The sequence below is a fragment of the Miniopterus schreibersii genome, assembly GCF_964146895.1.
Source record: "Miniopterus schreibersii genome assembly, chromosome: 7".
NCBI lineage: Eukaryota > Metazoa > Chordata > Mammalia > Chiroptera > Miniopteridae > Miniopterus > Miniopterus schreibersii.
Window position 1 is genome coordinate 37,424,950 of NC_138108.1, and position 19,433 is coordinate 37,444,382.

General features: G+C 34.5%; 2 protein-coding genes across 2 annotated transcripts in view; both read left to right on the plus strand.

Moving 5' to 3' along the window:
* The window catches only part of LOC308559674 (titin-like), a 269,782-nt gene that overhangs the window by 128,982 nt on the left and 121,367 nt on the right, over nucleotides 1-19,433 (plus strand). Inside the window, 7 exon segments of the mRNA XM_081142718.1 lie at nucleotides 2,811-2,903; nucleotides 3,507-3,584; nucleotides 4,517-4,585; nucleotides 13,844-13,933; nucleotides 17,571-17,654; nucleotides 18,119-18,208; nucleotides 18,481-18,558. Coding sequence (XP_080998844.1) covers nucleotides 2,811-2,903; nucleotides 3,507-3,584; nucleotides 4,517-4,585; nucleotides 13,844-13,933; nucleotides 17,571-17,654; nucleotides 18,119-18,208; nucleotides 18,481-18,558 — 582 coding nt within the window.
* On the plus strand, nucleotides 14,383-16,628 carry LOC308559744 (uncharacterized protein; the record flags this gene model as incomplete). Its single annotated transcript, XM_081142848.1, has 7 exons — nucleotides 14,383-14,437; nucleotides 14,494-14,577; nucleotides 14,693-14,776; nucleotides 14,890-14,973; nucleotides 15,085-15,168; nucleotides 15,278-15,361; nucleotides 15,473-16,628. The coding sequence occupies 7 exons, from the start codon at nucleotides 14,383-14,385 to the stop codon at nucleotides 15,574-15,576; spliced, it is 579 nt and encodes a 192-aa protein (XP_080998974.1). The 3' UTR covers nucleotides 15,577-16,628.

The following is a 19,433-nucleotide window of genomic DNA, read 5'->3' on the forward strand; positions in this document are numbered from 1 at the left end:
AAATGTCATTTAGCTGTTTGTGGTCTTATTCTCATTTGTTTTTTTGTTATATGGACAGTACTGTGCATGTGATTTTTAATGTCTTAAAATAAATGTTTTTAAGTGCCCGAAGTGCCAAAGAAACCTGTACCAGAGAAGAAAGTTCCCGCTCCTAAACGTGTGGAACCTCCAGCACCCAAAGGTACACCTCCCCAAAGTGGAGACACGGTCTTCAGTCATAGCTTCATCAGGAAAATCCTGGTGGAGCTGGGTTTTAGGGAAAAATTACATTTATAAAGTAGACAGTCACATTTTTACTTCTAAAAAGGTTCAGGAACACTGCTATCCACTTTTCAATGGATGCAAAGCAGTATTAAGAGCAAAGATGAAAGGAAATATCCCAAAACTGCCACAAAAGTTTGACCCCAATACCCTATAATTTTATTAAACATCATAATACAAAAAAGGTACCTGAAAAATATGGTAAATAAATCTTCCTAAATGTCACCCTTCAACCATTTCTATTAAGTGCATTTTAACATTAGGATGAAAAGAAAAAAAAGATTACGTATTTATCAAAATATTGAATGATAACTTATATCTTCTGATATACACGTATAAATGGTAGACGATTAGGTTTTTATTTTGGCCCTGTGTTTTGGCTTTGTTCCCCGCTATGTTACCCTGAGAAAACTCTTTAACCTGATCCTCAAGTTCCATTCTTATGAAATGAGGATACTAATGCCAGCCCTAGCGGGCGCAGATAAAATAAAGTAAGGTATATAGGGGTCCTCTGTCACTGAATGCATGGTATCCAGATTTAACAGATTCAGTAAGCTCATAGTACGGGTCAAAATGCCTGTATTTATGCCTTCAAGTTTAATTACATTTTTTTTGCAAAAGATTATGGTACCACTATTTGAAATAAGCATAACTCCTCCGTCAGGCTAAATAGTTATAAAATCAGTGAAATGGTCAACCTGATCCTTTATTGAATTTCAAGGATTCAGAAATACTTTATAGATGATGATTTAATTAGTTACTAGTGAAACTTAAATGGATGAAATCACCACATATGTTGTCTGATATTCAAATAGGGTGCTGGTCCCTTGCTCTACAAACCTAATTATATCATAACATGTGGGCTCCCAACTTGCATTACACCCCTCTCCTGAGCGAGCGTTGCACGTTGGTCTTTCTGTGTGTGGACTTCGCGTGTTCTCTCTTTTTTGTCCCTCACAATATTCTTATCATGAAATGATGTCTTTAAAGTGCCTGAGGTTAAGAAGAAAGTGCCAGAGAAGAAAGTGATCGTTCCTAAGAAAGAGGAGGCTCCCCCTGCCACAGGTACTTCTGTTCCCAAGCGAATTAGACTCTTCCATTTCTTTCCATCACCTGTAAATGTCAAAACGTCCTGTTTCAGTGTGTGTTAACATAACTAGTACTTCACTGTGTCCATTGTCTCGGTGTTTGTGAAACTAAAATTGTAAAATAAAATAATATCTTTAAAGTGCCTGTGGTGCCTAAGAAACCTGAACCAGAGAAGAAGGTGCCTCCTCCTGGTCTTAAGAAAGCAGCGGCTCCTCCTGCCAAAGGTACATCACTCAGAACAAGGATGTGCTTGCTGCGCCGATGTTGAACTGGGATGCTATCTGCATAGGATGTTCAACATAAACGTTTGTGTTGTATGGTCTGTCCTTTGCATTCATCATTTGTGACTCAGTTGTACCCATGTTTGTACTATGTCAATTATTCCACTTTGTACTTAATATATTTTATCTTGATTCTCTATGTATGTTGTTTCTAAAAATTACTAAATTCATATATCTTTAAAAAGCCAGAAGTCCCTAAAGTACCATTGTTCTCCCTAAAAAAGTAGAGGCTCCAGGAGTAAAAGGTAGAATATCTCTAAAATGGACTCTTAATCTTAAACAATAACCTCTTTGTTTTTGTCTCTTTAATTGATTCCGTGATATGTCAATGTTTCATCTTGTGCATGTCCTGATATTTGTTCTCTTGTGTTGAAAGACAGAAAACTTGGTTTCTATGTACTCTTCTTTGGTTCTTGCATTTTAAATGCCTAAAACAATCAATATCTTTTAAGTTCCTGAGGTACCTAAGAAAGTGGAAGAAATCATTCCCCCTACAGAAGAGGAAGTTCCACCAGTTGAAGGTAGATGGCTTTCTGAGAAAATAGCATTTTCAAAGTCATCATTGTCTTGTCTAATATTTGAAGGAGATAAATGCACACTTCACTCCAGAAAATAAACATATGCAGACTCTAAAAGTAACTACATCTTACTTAATAGAAACTACTCAGGAAAACTAAAACCAATTGAATCTACTTTCTTACATGCTTAGTCTTTGTTTATCTGTTGTTTGTTTTATTTTAATAAGAATCTTTGAAGGGAAACTATATTTGCCGTGGTACATTTTTCATCAAATTACTTGGTTGGCAATTGTGGGATAAACTTGTCTAAGAGATATTCCAGTTAAGCCTGAGTAACAGGTTCAGAAAAATATAACTTCTACCCCAAAGTAAATACTTAACTTCAAATAAATCCACTTCCATTAAAAATAAATAAATAATAATTTTAACTAAATTCTCTCTGAGACACCTTTCCAATTCTAAAATTCTGGGAAGGGCCTCATGTATTTTGAAGACCCAGTAGCTTTTTTTTCAAGGACTAGTGAATTTTCACACACTTTTGGGAGACTGAGCAATGAATTACTTACACTGTTCAGGCATCTTTAGTTTTCAGATGTAGCATTTTAGTCTAACATTCAAAAGAATTATAAAAATAATTTACAAAATAATCATCTTTTTAAAGTGTATGAGGAGCCTGAAGAGCCTATTCCAGAAGAAGAAATCCCAGAAGAACCACCTAGCATAGAGGAGGTTGAGGAGGTGGTGCCACCTAGAGGTACAGCTGCTTTTACCGGTTGGACATTTAAAAGACACCATGTTCCAAATCTTTATCAGAATTCGTCTTTATCCAATATTCATCAGTACACTTTTCTTATATCGTATCAATGATAAATTGAAGATTAATTGTTACTGGTACCTGAAGCTTTATGTCCCTTCCTCCCCTCCCCCAACTTTTTCTATTGCAGCTACCATACAATTAGAGTGAGAGATCACTTTTATGTTATTGGCACTTTAATTTTTTTCTAGCCAGCTCTTATTGTAATACTTTCTTTTAGTTTTCAATCCTTACTTTTTTCTTCAATATGAAGATGGAGAGAAATGTGTTTCTGTGGTGCTCACTTTTAAAAATAATTCTTAGCCTGTAATTATTGAAGACTATGACAACCTTTTGTATAATTGATGTTATGTTTGATTATAGGATTTCCAGGTAATATCCTTCTCAACTTTAGAGTCACTACTTCATATATAAAATTAACATTTAGGTTGCTAATATCTTTTTTTAAATAAATAAATGTTTTGTAGGGGTGGGATTGGTATGTGGGAGTTTTTCTGTTCATTGCATGTCATTTTTCAAAATATCCATGAAATATCTTTTAAGTGCCTAAAGTGGTTAAGAAAGCAGTACCTGAAGCACCTACTCCTGTTCCTAAAAAAGTGGAGGCACCGCCAGCTAAAGGTATAGCAAATCTCAATAATTAATATCTTTAAATTCCCACTTTTTCTTTTTAAAACAGTGTCTTCTTTCACTGTTTTCTTAGAACCATTTAAGTAGCAAACTTATGAAATCATGCAAGAGCTAGTAAAAATAAACTCATCCCATTTCTTTAGCCTTTTTTAAGGATGTTAATGGATGATTATGTGTGTATGTGTATGAATTATTCTAGAAGTTCCTTATTTTAAATGGCTGAGCATTTTAATGTTAATAGTACATCTCTCTATACTTACATAGCAATGAATCCCTCTTCCCCACATTCCTTTCAAAGATTTTATTCCATTACATAACAAAAGTTTTCTCATGTAATTATTATAATAAGTATGTCTATTGTATTGTTTTATAGGGGAAATGTGTTCTAATGCTTGTATAATAACTAGTTCAATAAGCCTTATGTCCCTTCAGTAATATTTGACCTAAGCACTCAAGGTTATTACAAAATGTCTATTTTTCATTGCTTCCTCATTAAATTGATGTTTCAGTAGTGCTCTCAATAGATAAGATTATACTGCCCCGATCAGAGTAGACATTCTCAGCAGATATAATAGAGCCCAAGAGAATATGACACCTGTCTTTAAAAAGCAAAAAAAAAAAAAAAAAAAGTCTTCATCAAATTAAAATAGTAGCAGTAAGCCCAATATTGGTAGTTCTTGCTATTTAAAAAAAAAAAAAAAAAAAAAGAACTGGCAGTTTCTTTGTGGACATAACTTCTTCTAAAGGTATGGTTAGCACAAATGAGTGATTGGGAAAATATCTTTATTTCCTGTCAAAGTGGTGTCTAATAGTACAGAGTGACTTCTTAGACTTTGATTATTGTTGGTGTCATTTCTAATGTTTTTATTTCATGTTTATTATTGAGTATTGTCAGCTAACTGAAACACCTAATATCTTTAAAGTGCCAAAGAAGGTTCCTGAGGAAAAAGTACCTGTTCCTGTTCAGAAAAAAGAGGCACCTCCAGCCAAAGGTATATCTTCTCTTTTAAACCTGAACTTTTCATCTTTTCTCATTAAGACTTCTATGTTTTATGTCTCTGTGTCTTGATTGTTTTTGATGTCATTGTCTATGAAAGCTTGCTCTTAACGGTCCTAAATGTTAAAACCATATCTTTAAAGTGCCCGAAGTACAAAAGAAAGTCCCAGAAAAGAAAGTTCCAGAAAAGAGAGTCCCTGTGCCTAAAAAAGAAGCTGTTCCCCCAGCGAAAGGTATCTTGGGAAAAATCTTTGATTTTCACATATTGTTGCATGAAAGCCTTTTTTCTCTGTTGTTTTTATTTTATATTTTGAATATACATCTTTATTTCTTCTGTGTTTAAAAAAAATCTCTTAAAAAAGATGCTCTTTCAGGGATGACTGTCTTTGAAGAAAAAATATCAGTTGCCTTCCACAAAGAGGAAGTAGTAAGAGAAAGAATGGAACTAGAAGTAGTGGAAGCGCAAGTGGAAGAAGCTCATGAAGGAGAGTTCCATGAAGTGGAAGAATATTTTGAAGAAGAAGAGTTCCATGAAGTGGAAGAATTTATCAAAGTAGAAAAACATAGATTTGAAGAAGTACACAAAGTTGAAGAAACCCGTAGGGTAATAGGATTCTTAGAAGCTGAAGAAGTGGACGTATATGAAAAACCCAAAGCTCCTCCAAAAGGTAGAGGGGAATTCTGTAGAGATTGCAAATTGTCATATCTTGTTCTAACTAACTTTGTGTTTTAAGTACATTTCATGTTCAGTTTGGAACACTAGAAACCCGCTTATTTTCCAAGTTAAAATTATTACATACTTTATGCTTGAATCAAATATTTAAATTATTTGATACAAAGATTGATATAGAGATTAACCCCACAGTATAATTTTAGCAAACAAGATCATATTTGATATCTACTTATCTAAGGAGGTCATTATATGAATTTCTGGATTCTTTTTTAAACCCAACTAAAAATATTACATGATAGTTACAGATATCAAAAGAACTGACCAGTGTCATGAATTGAGTGAAAAAGAAGTTCCTCAGTTCAAAGAGGAATTTCTGTGTTCAGGCCAAACAACCATTGCTTTGTTAACATTTCAGTCAACTGTTCATAAACTGATAATTCCTTATCAAAAGTTTCCACCAATTTTCATTAGAAAAATAACATTAAGGAATCAATGTTGGTAACAGCACCTGCATTCTAATATATTCTGAAGATAAACCATAATACAAATAATTATTAGCACAAATTAATAATATGTGTGTGATATGAAGGAATGTGTGTATGTGCTTAGTATACATAGTAAATATACAATATAAATGAAATTAGCAAAACCAAGTCATTTTTAAGTAGATATGGTATGAATTTTTAAAATATAAATAAAGCATTTTATCAGCCTTCATTGTACTAATTTTAATAGTAATATTCCATAATACTTGGAGTTCATTCTAAAGCAAAACACTAATATCTTTGAAGGGCCTGAGATATCTGAGAAAGTCATCCCTCCAAAAAAACCACCCACCAAAGTTGTTCCTCGAAAAGAGCCACCAGCTAAAGGTATTTCATTGGCAAAAAATTACTTACCTAATTGTACATACAGTAGCACCTTGATTGTTTTACAAGTTTCATTCTACTTGATGCTTTTCTTCTGTGTTTTGTGTTTTGGTAATTTTTAAAGCAAACTAATATCTTTGAAGTAGCTCACGGTCCAAAGGAAGTTCTACCAAAAAAGAAAGTCAGTGTTGTTATACCTAAAATACCCAAAGCAAATGTCTCTGCTAACCAAATAGTGAATTCACATTTCCTTCTTTGGTACTATTTCATTATGTTTTCACTAATGTGCTTATTGATAAATCCATGTTTTCCTGTTACTAATTTTAATAACCTAGTAAATAGAAATACAGAGTAATGATGTCTTTAATGTTCCTGTTTTGTTCATTTTTGTAAACCTCTTGAATTTCACAACAGAAATGAAAAACAATATCTAATGAATAATATATACTTACATCTTAAAAATCAGTGAAGCTCTTAAGAATATTGTCACCGAAAAGGAAGTACCAATTATCCCACCAAACAAGCAGAAATAGTACCAGCTGACAGTGTCATGTTAATTTTTCTTCTCAAATTCTAACATGAAAAATTCCCCTGGATTTGTTGTTGTATTTCTTATCAAAATTTAACTCTCATTAAATACTGTAATGTATGTGAGAAAGTGATGTCTGTACGTTATATTGTTATGTTCTGTGTCGACATTTCTCTTATGCTCTGCTTGTTAAAAATCTTTATCAATGAATAAAAGTATAAGAAATTATTACTACTATCTTTAAAGTACCTGAAGCACCCAAGAAAATTGTGGTGGAAGAAAAAGTACATGTTCCTGAAGAGCCCAAGTTTCCACCAGCTAAAGGTACCTGCCTTTGCCAATTCACCTCTAATATAAAGCCCTCTTTTATCCACTTACTATGGAGAAGAGAGAGGTCATTCTCCCCTCAGGGCTACAATATAACTGATTGATATAAACTTCAATTTAAGTTCTACAACATGATCTCCTCTCTGGGAACAAAGGCATAGCCTAAAAGTTTATTGTTTGTGTTGTTCCTCTTCTTAAGCAAGAATTAAACATTATTGACCCCTCAACTTCTTTTTCAAAAATATTTTATTTTGGAAGCTATTGTCAAGTAGCTGTGAAAACAAATAAACATGTTCCAAATTACAATAGATAATGATACTATCCCCAAAGGGCAGAGTGTTTCTAATATGACAAATCAAGAGCTCAGTCACCGGCGATCTAGAGAGATGCATGGACTGTGTGTTCAGTTGACATATTTTGGAACTTTTGGCATGCTCCTTGTTAGAAGCCCCTTTTTCGTCTTGATATTTTATATCCAATTATGACCTTCTTAAAAATAAAACAATCAAATATCTTTAAAGTGCCTGAAATACCCAAGAAAATTGTTCCAGAAGAAAAGGTGCATGAAGTTGTTCCTAAAAAGCCTGAAGTTCCACCGGCTAAAGGTACCCACTGATGCTAATCACCACATGAAGGAGCTCTTTTGTTTAGTTCTTCATGGTTTAACGTGAATGTGTGTAAGATTAAATGTGTAGTTTGTTTCTTTATATTCTTAATATCTTACATTATCATATGTCACAATTAATATACTAATATCTTTAAGTCCCTGAGGTGCCTAAGAAAAGTATTCAAGAAGAAGAATCAACTATAGTTCTTTCTGAAGACACAGCGATGTACAGTGAGTGTAGAAAAATCAGTGGTTCTCTTTGGTTTCATTTGTGTTTGTCTTCATAGCTTTTAAAAGTAAATACACTAATATCTTGTAAAAGCCTAACACACCAAAAATATTTGGCTAAAAGTAAATAATTTGAATGGCTATTAGCTTCAAAGTTATTTCTTTGCCAATTTAAAAAATAAATAGTCCTGTACTTATAACATTGCCCAAGTTTAGAAAATTCATTTGTCTTGTTGAATTTGTTATCCTATTTTATTAATCTATGTGTACAAATGTCTTCTGCTTTGAAGCAATTTATTTTCTCAGACTGTGAAATAACTAACTTCATAATAATATTTTAATTAAATTTTATAGAATCAAAATGCACCACCATTATTATTTTTTTTACTCTTCAAAACAATCCCTGGAAACATTTTGGCTGTGCTGCTCAAATCACCATAGATTTACATAGTCATTAGAACCCCAAAAGAACTCTCAAGCCATTTTTTATATTGGCTTTCATGTAAAGTTTTAATTAAATAATTTGAGAAGTAAAATAAAATAATAAATATTAGTTTTTATTATCTGAATAATAAAATAGACTGAATAGAATACTATTCAATAATCTGAGTAGTAAAAATGTCAGCAATCAAGATATTCTTCCATTTGTTTTAATCTAAAAAATTCCCTGCTTAAACCCAATTTTTTTGTCACTGTAACTCTACACTGGGATAAAAATACATGCTGACTCCCTCCTTTGAATACCCTTTCTATACTTGAGTTTGGTTATTGTTTTCATCTAGGCTTCCTTTCTAAAAGCTGGAGGAATCTTTATTTCCTTCATTTGCCTTATTTTCCAAATACTGAATTCTTTTTCTTTTCTGATTTCAATTCCTAAATGATTTTCACATTAATATTAAACTATGAAACAATAAATTAGATGTGGTTTGAAAATATAGATAACTAGGTTTTGGAAAAGAAAAAGGCTTACATGAACTCCCAGTAGGTTGAATATAGAAGAATTCTCAATGTACAACTCAATGTTGACCTTGTTCTTTATGAACAAATCCATAAAAAATAAGAGCAATAGGAAAATTTGACCAGTAAATGTCTGCAGAAAAGTAGAATAATTATATAGTCCCTTGCCAGTGAATTCCTCAATTTTATCATCATGTTTATAAAGAAATGCTTATATCATAAAACTGGGAAAGAAGCTTTTTCCTAGCCAATATGTTACGGTCACTAATTTTTGTCTATGTACTACTAGTCATTTGAGTGATGACTATGTGTTATGTTTTTCTTAATACTGTTCTTCATCCACTTTGAAATGACGCTAATTGTGTATTACTAATATCTTTAAAGTATTTGAAGTATCCGAAGAATCAACCACAGAAGAAAAAGTACTTGTGACTCATCCTCAAAAGACAAAAAGCAAACTAGCAAAAGGTATATAGCACTGATGACCCAGGCTGAAGCATATTTATTTATGGCTCATTTAAAAAGCTCAATATTTTTACTTCACCATCTATAAATATAATTATACTTATGTCTTTTAAGTGCCTGAACCACCCAAGAAAATTGTTCCAGAGGATAAAATATATGTGACTTTTCCTAAAAAGAGAGAGACACCAGCAACTGAAGGTATATTTTAGCAACACCAAACTTGGATGAACAGCTTTGGCTTTAAGACTCAAAAATTGCATGTTATACAATTCACTGTTTTTCTGAGTTCTATGTATAAATCTACTAATATCTTTAAAGAACATGAAACAACCAGAAAAGTTTTTCCAGAGGTAGAGTTACCTGAAGCTGTTCCCCAAATTTCAGAGCATGCTCCAACTGAAGGTATAATTCTTAGTCATGAAAATCTAAATAAGGAAATTCTTCTTCAGTCTACAAAATAAGTTTAATGTTTTGTGTAGAGTCTCACAACCTCTAATGTTAAAATACTAATATCTTTAGAGCACCTAGTGTACCCAAGACAAGGAACTAGGACATGCCCCACCAACAAAGTCCCACTCACATAATGTACAAAGATAAACTATTAGAACAAAAATTAAATTTTGATTTTAAAGTTATAATCTCTGTTAATATACCTAACTTTCTTAATATGTCTTCATGTCTTCACCTTTTCTCAACTAAAACCTACTAATATCTTTAAAGAGACGGAAGTCTCCAAGGACATTCCAGAGGAGCCAGCTTCTGCTGCTAGAAGAAGAAAGACACCATTACCAAAAGGTACCAGCCAGAAGAAAGCCGGCTTCCTTATCTCATGATTATAGTTGTACTTAGCACATGTAAAAATACTAATATCTTGAAAGCCCCAGATGCTACCAAAGAAGTCATTTCAGAGAAGTGGCTCCCCCAAAGCAGAAGTTTGATTGGGTATATACATGTCCCCATGAATCATTTAAGAGAAAATGGAGGGGGGGAGGATTTTAACTTTATGTATGGGAGATGGTTGAGCTATAAAGTTTATCTATGAGGCCTCCAGGGAAAATATGTATACATATAATGTGCAGACGTAACCCAGATAGATTCTTGAATAGGAAATAGCTATTAGTATGTCCATAAAAAATTAAAATCAGAATAGCTAAAAAAAAAAAAAAAAAAGATCTACACAGACCAATTATAACATATATATCCCCAAAATTAGATTGAATTGGCTCAACACACCTGCTTTAATGAGGAAATTAGTGTCATCAAATGAAAGAGGTGTTTGGCTATAGACTATAAGTCAGTAATTCAACTCTCCATGAGGTTGAAATTCCAGACTATAATATAACTGTTTATTGGAATTGTTTTTCTATTAAAATAAGCTTACTACCAAAAACAAGCATATAAATTTGAAATAGTTTATTTCCCATAAGATTTAAATATTATAGAAATATTTTCAAAAAAACATTACTTACAGAAAAAAATATTAAATTTAATGTGGAGCTGTTCTGTTATTTCATCTCTAGCTGAGAGTCTTCTAAAACCAAAGCAATTAAAGTTGGAAATCTGCCCTGAATACTTAGTAGCTCCTCCCATTGTTTTTTCTTTTTACTGAGTCTACATTTTTCCATTTTGAATATTTTTAGGTAAATCAAAAGATGAGAAAATTTTTAACATCTAGAATAACAATTTCTGTTATTTAAAGACTAAACACTTTCACATTGCTTTTCAGTCTAGAATCTTTGGGTTCTCTCTGCTTACACTTGAAAAACAAACACTTTTTAAAAGTGCCTAAGATGAGGGTACAATGAAGCCCATCTGGATAAGAAAGGAGCTGTTTTGTTCTCCTTAAACTAATAGTTAAAGGTACATTGTTAATTATTTAAAAAATTAATTTACTTGAAGCTAATTTTCTATTATTTAATTTTCTATACATCAACCATTCCAAGAAATAAAATTACGAATATTGATAGTGCCTGAGGTGACCAAGAAAACAGCTCCTGATAATCAAATATTCATACTATTACCAAAGAATCCAATTCGAGGAGCAGAGAGGTCTCCCAGTCAGGGCACTCCTATAGGTGGAGTTATGACTAAAACTCTTCATTGCTCTTCATTACTCTGAAGTACAATGAATTAATGTCTTTAAAGTGCCTGAACCACCTCAAGCAGTTGTCCCTGTTAAGGAAACACCCATGGCTGCTCCCCCTGAAACTGAAACACCTTCCACTAAAGGTATAATTCCTTCTATCATTCCTTCCTTCATTTGTTTAATAAACACCTATTATGTACATGGTGCTAGTGAACTGGGGAATAATAAGTGAAGAAAAATAAGACCTGATTTCTTTGTACCTTATCCAGCTCTTGAAGAAAGCACCCTAGTAGCCATAAAAATCTCTCTGATTCGGTTAATGTGACTAATGTCTCCACTGATCCACTAATCTCTAAGTATGACACTAATATCTTTAAAGCACCAGAAGCTATGAAAGAAGTTGCTCCTGATATGCAAGTATCTGAGGATGTTCCTACAGAGCCAGAACCTCTGCCTGTGGAAGGTATATGTCATTTCTGCGCAGATACTGAAGAAGAAATTATGTGTCCTCTGTTCTCCATAACCCCTAAACATACTAATCTCTTTAAAGTACCCTCTCAAAAGAAAATATTCATGGCTGTGTTTATCAAAACAGAAAAACCACCAACTAAAAGTATTATTCAACAAATAGTAAGGGAGGGTCTACAGTGTTGTGGAAAGTCTGCTAGGTGCTGGAGAGGGTGAATCATCCTCTCAAGAATCCTAACTCATTAGGCTTGGTTGGTGGGGCAAGCAGAGAATAGAGAGGAGAGAAGACACTTCTAGAAAACTATGTTTGCTAACTTATTGTGGTTACTGTTTTTAATAATCATTTTAACTCTTAAATGTCAAATACTAATATCTTTAAAGTGACTGAAGCTTCTCAAGAAGATGTTCCTGCAAAGAGAGTTCCTTCCAAAAAAAGAGAACCTCCATCAGTTAAAGGTACAAGTTATCTTGCCCTCAAGCCTTAGAAGAAATAGCTCTTGTAGTCTTGAAAATACTTGCCTCTACCTACTGATCTTCGTAGCACTAAATGTTAAAATACTAATCTCTTAAAGTGCCCGAAGCACCTCAAGAAATTCTTCCTGAAAAGAAAACACATGTGGCTCCTCATAAAAAGCCCGAAGACCCTCGTGATGAAGGTATATGTTGCTGGAAACTTAGAGATTTGGAAAAATATATTTTCCTGTGTAAATGTGTTTCCTGCTTGTACTGATTCCTGTAACTCCTAAGTGTAAAAATATTAATATTTTTAAAGTGCCTGAGGCTCCCAAAGAAGTTGTCCCAGAAAAGAAAGTGCATCCTCCCCAAAAGCCTGAAGTTGTACTGGTCAAAGGTACATTCCTGACCTCGCTTCAGGGTGGGGTAGGGAGTGCAATGGAAAGAACCCCCTTGCTAGCCTGGGAAGTTCTTTTGATGTGCAAATGTCATTTCTGTCTGTGTTAATTGTTGTGACTTAAATGTAAATTTACTAATATCTTCAAAGTGTCTGAAGCTCCCAAAGAGGTTGTCCCAGAAAAGAAACTGCCTGTGTTGCCTCCTAAAAAGCCAGACATCTCAACTGTTAAAGGTATCTGTCATGGATCTTAGGTTTAAGAAGACATAACTCATCTGCTCTTGAAAATATTTTGTTCCAGTGATCTCATAACTACTAAATGTAATTTTACTAATATCTTTTAAGTGCCAGAGGCTCCTAAAGAAGTTGTCCCTGAAAAGAAAGCACCAGTGGTGCCTCCTAAAAAGCCAGAAGTCCCATCTGTTACAGGTATTTGTCATGGATTTAGATTTAAGAATATATAACTTATCTGCTCCTGAAAATATTTTATTCCAGTGATCTCATAATTCCTTATTATAATTTTACTAATATCTTTTAAGTGCCAGAAGCTCCCAAAGAAGTTGTCCCTGAAAAGAAAGTCCCTATGGTGCCTCCCAAAAAGCCAGAAGTCGCACCTCTTAAAGGTATTTGTCACTGGTCTTAGGCTTAAAAAGACGTAACTCTTCCACTCTTGAAAATATTTTGTTCCAGTGGCCTCATAACTCCTGATTGTAATTTTACTAATATCTTTTAAGTGCCCGAGGTTCCCAAAGAAGTTGTCCCTGAAAAGAAAGTACCTTTGGCTCCTCCTAAAAAGCCAGAAGTTCCACCAGCCAAAGGTAGTCACCCTCCTGTCTCCGTGTTTGATATTGTCCGTTTGTCTTTACTCTGTCTAATCATCAAAATACTAATATCTTTAAAGTACCCGAGGTGCCAAAAGCAGCTGTCCCCGAAAAGAAGGTGCCTGAAGCTATTCCTCCCAAACCAGAAAGTCCTCCCCCTGAAGGTAATGTCAAAGCTACATATATTACAGAAAGAAAAATAACTACTATTTTAGCTAGAAAATTATATATACAAGTCCCACTACATAAAGGTAATATAATTATAAAAGGAAAACACATAGAAGTTTTCCAAAATATCTTGGGGTATGATTACATGGTATAGTCATCAATTATTGTCACTTTTTCTAAACACAAATTACCAATATCTTTTAAGTGCCTGAGGTGCTGCCGCCAAAGGAAGCCATCCCTGAAAAGAAAGTGACCGTGGCTCCTCCTAAAAAACCAGAAGCTCCACCTGCTAAAGGTATTTATCCTTCTGTGTTGTTGGTCAACCTTTTCCGGGGGAGGTTCTGAGAGCGTGTGTAGAAGTGTCTTCCAGTCTCGTAAATTGTATTGATTGGGCAAATTTGTTGTTAATATCCCCTATTTATAGTTTCTAACTAAAACATACTAATATCTTCAAAGTTCTTGGAGCTCCTAAAGAAGTTGTACCTGAAAAGAAAGTGTCTGTGGCTGTGCCCAAAAAACCAGAAACCCCACCTGCTAAAGGTATTTATTCCCACTGCTCTGTTCAGAGGGAAAAATATTGCCTTGTCCTCTTCACAATTATTGTGGTATACACTCTCACTATTCATAAATTCTAAAAAATACTAATATCTTTCAAGTGCCTGAAGCTGCTCAAGAAGTTGTCCCAGAAAAGATAATTCCCAAGACACCGTTCAAAAAACCGGAAGCCCCACCTGTCACAGGTATATGTTAGCCCTGACCTCATTTTGCAGAAGAAATATCTCTTCCATTCTTGAGAATAGTTTTAGCCCATTGCTCGTCACTAACTTAAGTGTAAAACTACTAATATCTTTCAAGTGCCTGAAGCTACCCGAGAAGTTGTCCCAGAAAAGAAAGTTCTCAAGGCACCACCCAAAAAAACAGAAGTTCCACCCGTCACAGGTACGCAATAGCCCTCACCTCATTCTGCCACAGAATTATCTCTTCTGCTACTGAAAACAGTTTTAGTCCATTGTTCTTCATTAACTTATGTGTAAAACTACTAATATCTTTCAAGTGCCTGAAGTGCCTCAAGAAGTTGTCCCAGAAAAGAAAATTCCCAGGGTACTACCCAAAAAACCAGAAACCCCACCAGTTTCAGGTATTTTTTACATCCTTAGTCTACAGAAAAAAAATATACCTCTTTACTCTTGGCAGTGTTTTTAGTCCATTGATATCATTAACCTAAGTGTAAAACTACTAATATCTTTTAAGTGCCTGAAGTTCCTCAAGAAATTGTCCCTGAAAAGAAGGCACCAGTTGTGCCTCCAAACTTGCCAGAAGCCCCACCTGTTAAAGGTACTTATTCCTCACTTTAGACTTAAGAGGATATAACTGTTCCAATCTTGAAAATATTTTCTTCCAGTGGTCTCATAATTACTAAATGTGAATTTACTAATATCTTTTAAGTGCCTGAGGCTCCCAAAGAAGTTGTCCCTGAAAAGAAAGCACCAATGGTGCCTCCTAAAAAGCCAGAAGTCCCACCTGTTACAGGTACTTATTGCTCACCTTAGATTAAGAAGATAAACTCTGCTACTCTTGAAATTATTTTGTTCCAGTGTTCTCATAACTACTAAATGTAATTTTACTAATATCGTTTAAGTGCCAGAAGCTCCCAAAGAAGTTGTCCCTGAAAAGAAAGTGCCTGTGGCACCACCTAAAAAGCCAGAAGTTGTACCTGTTAAAGGTATTTGTCACTAATCTTAGGCTTAAATAGACATAACTCTCCTGCTCTTGAAAATATTTTGTTCCAGTCATCTCATAACTCTTGATTGTAATTTTACTAATATCTTTTAAGTGCCAGAGGCTCCCAAAGAAGTTGTCCCTGAAAAGAAAGTGTCTGTGGCACCTCCTAAAAAGCCAGAAGCTGTACCTGTTAAAGGTATTTGTCATGGATCTTAGGTTTAAGAAGACATAACTCATCTGCTCCTGAAAATATTTTATTCTAGCAGTCTCATAACTACTAAATGTAATTTTACTAATATCTTTTAAGTGCCAGAGGCTCCTAAAGAAGTTGTCCCTGAAAAGAAAGCACCAGTGGTGCCTCCTAAAAAGCCAGAAGTCCCACCTGTTACAGGTACTTATTGCTCACCTTAGATTAAGAAGATAAACTCTGCTACTCTTGAAATTATTTTGTTCCAGTGTTCTCATAACTACTAAATGTAATTTTACTAATATCTTTTAAGTGCCAGAAGCTCCCAAAGAAGTTGTCCCTGAAAAGAAAGTCCCTATGGTGCCTCCCAAAAAGCCAGAAGTCGCACCTCTTAAAGATATTTGTCACTGGTCTTAGGCTTAAAAAGACGTAACTCTTCCACTCTTGAAAATATTTTGTTCCAGTGGCCTCATAACTCTTGATTGTAATTTTACTAATATCTTTTAAGTGCCCGAGGCTCCCAAAGAAGTTGTCCCTGAAAAGAAAGTACCTTTGGCTCCTCCTAAAAAGCCAGAAGTTCCACCAGCCAAAGGTAGTCACCCTCCTGTCTCCGTGTTTGATATTGTCCATTTGTCTTTACTCTGTCTAATCATCAAAATACTAATATCTTTAAAGTACCTGAGGTGCCAAAAGCAGCTGTCCCCGAAAAGAAGGTGCCTGAAGCTATTCCTCCCAAACCAGAAAGTCCTCCCCCTGAAGGTAATAATGAAATTATCCAAATTAGTGTTTTTTAAAAAGAAAAACTCTCTTCTTGATGTTATAAACATCTTTTTGCAAAATATTTCATATACTTTAGTCAATTTTGGTGTTAAGATGAGCTTATGTCTTTAAAGTGCATGAGGAGCCTGAAGAAATTGTCTCTGAAGAACCGCCAGCTGAAGTTGTGGAAGAGCCGGAGCCCGTAGCTCCTCCAAAAGGTACTGGGCCAGCTGCTAGGTTGCCTGAGCCAATACTTCACCCTTCTTGCCTGGAATATTCTGGGCATTATGAGCTTTTGTCTTGTTTCTTACTCATCTTCACTTACTCTAAAACATAAATTCTAAAATCTTTAGTGACAATGCCACCTAAGAAACCTGTCCCAGAAAAGAAACCACCTGCTGTTGCTGCCAAAAAACCTGAACCACCACCCATGAAAGGTATATTCCACAACCACTAACTTCCTACAGAAAAGTGTCTGTCTTTAAAATGTTATGTCTTACTTCTCTACTTAATGATTTCCATGTCATTGAAACTATGAGCTAAAAACTACTAATATCTTTTAAAGTGCCCAAAGTGCCTAAGGAAGTTGTTCCTGAAAAGAAAGTGCCCCCAGTGGTTCTCAAGAAACCGCAAGTCCCGCCTGCCAAAGGTACATGCAGCGGCCCACTTTCTAATGGAGGTGGATCCAGCCTCCAACTCTTAAAAAATGTTCTGTTCTTGTAAATGTGGTAAATGTTTACTAGCTATTCTTCATAATGTTAAAATACTAATATCTTTTAAGTGCCTGAAGTTCCCAAAGAAGTCGTTCCAGAAAAGAAAGTAACTGTTCCCAAAATGCCAGAAGTCCCACCAGCTAAAGGTACATGTTTCTTATGAGGTTCTGCAGAGAGTGCTCTGTCTTGGTCTCAGAAGTCACTTGTTTTGGGAAACCCCTTTTGTTTGTCAAATCTCTTATGTCACAACTACAAATCATGTATTCTGAATGGTTAGGGTTTAAATTTTTAAAATAACGTCATTGATTTTTTTTTTAAAACTAACAAATCTATTATGAGCATTGGAAGAGTTTACTAATGTGGTTTTGTTAATATTTATAGGCCACATTTTCCTTCCTTCTGTGTAGTTCCAAGAACAGATCATTGACCTTATTGTGAATTTTGTTCTTGGATCTGTCCTTATGTTATTGGAACTACATGTGAACTAGATGTGGTATAAATTTCATGTCCTTTTGACTACCCAAAAGTAAAACTAACAAATATCTTTAAAGTGCCAGAAGTGCCTGAGAAACCTGTTGTAGAAGAGAAACCAGCCGTTCCTGTTCCCAAGAAAGTGGAGTCTCCTCCTCCAGAAGGTACATGTAAGACCATAAATGAGCTTGCCACTTGTGCTATTTCTAATTTAAGCTTTGTTCCTCTTTTTTTTTTAAATTTAATATCTTTTTGTCATTCTCTGTCCTTTAATTATTTGTCTTACTTCACCATTCTTAATTGGCTTCAACCTCAAGTCCTATTTTGAGTTATCAGTCAGAGGCATCTACGTAGGGCATTGTAACCCATATTAAACAAAGGTCTCTAATGTACACAGGACAGAGAACTAGTGACTATGAAAGAGACTGAACATCAAAAGGCTTTCCAAGCATTCAAATCAACAGAAACAGAAGTCACTGAAAATAACATAGATTTCACCCTTATAAAAATAAGAGGTGTTAGTTGAAACAAGGGAAGAAATCAAGATTACTATTTATTGTGTTCAGTGTTTTGTGTATTTTAGAACATCGCTTCACACACTGAAATAAAATTAACTGTATCTTTAAAGTATATGAAGAACCCGAGGAAATTGCTCCTGAAGAGGAAGTGCCAGTTCCTGTTGTGGAAGAAGAGGAACCAAAAGCCCCACCACCGGCAGGTACAAGGCAGGATCCACTGTATGGGAAAATGTATCATTTGATTTTTATGTCATTACATATCTTCTTTAAGGTAAAATGTCAGTCTTGTATCTCCTTACTTGAAAGTTGACTTCATTGGCAAGAACAAACATCATTTGCACATGAAACTTTGGTCCTACAGAATTTTACAATGTGCATAACAAAGAAAAAGATGTGATTTTAATATTCATTCATTAGTATTAAAGTTTTCACTATAATCATCTGACTCTAAAAGAAATTCCTGTCTTTCAAGTGCCTGAAGAGCCCAAGAAGATTGTTCCAGAGAAAAAAGTTCCTATCATCAAAAAACCAGAAGCTCCACCTGCCAAAGGTACTAACTGTAAAATAAGTCAATATTTCATTTTTGTGTGCTGTCTGAAAGTTGACCCTTTCCTTATCCTGTGTTGTGTTGTATTGTATTATGTGTATAACTGTTACCCATGTGTTATAGTGTTGAACAGACTTGTCACATTACTGTGTATACATTGCAGCTTGCAATGTTATATTATTAAATGCTACTAATATCTTTAAAGTACCTGTGTTGGCAAAGAAAGTCGTCCCACCGAAGAAAGTCCCAACTGTTAAGAAGCCAGAAACACCAGAAGGTAAAGGTATTCCTGTCATCATTGACATCATAATTTTTAAAATAGTATTCTAATATCTTAAATTGGAATCCAATAAAATGGCCTCATTATCGCATAACTTGGGACAAAAATGTCCTTATTTTGTTTTCATTAATTTAATGCTGCTTCATTAATTATAGATTCTTTATTCTTAACACTTTTAAATGTCTTTAAATACTCTTTTAAAAATAAAACTAATATCTTCAAAGTGCCTGAGATGCCCAAGAAACTTGTTCCAGTAAAGAAAGAACCTGTGCCTGTTACCAAAAAACGAGAAGTCCTTCCAGAAAAAGGTACCTAGTATGAAGAAAAATATTTCTCTGAACACTATCTGAGCTTTTTAATAATGGTTCTCAGGGGAAAAATAATAGTATAAGTTTATGCAAAATCACATTTCATAGTAAAAAGAAGAAAATAATGAGGGTGAAGAGAGAAAATGCCACAGATAAGGAGCAACAGAAAAAAAAAGTGAGATTCAGCTGTGCCGTGATATGGTTACATGTGGTAGAAAAGGAGCTCCTATTCTACTCAACGTGTAGAACAACTCAGTTCAGCATATTTTGTTAAATTTTTACCATGAACA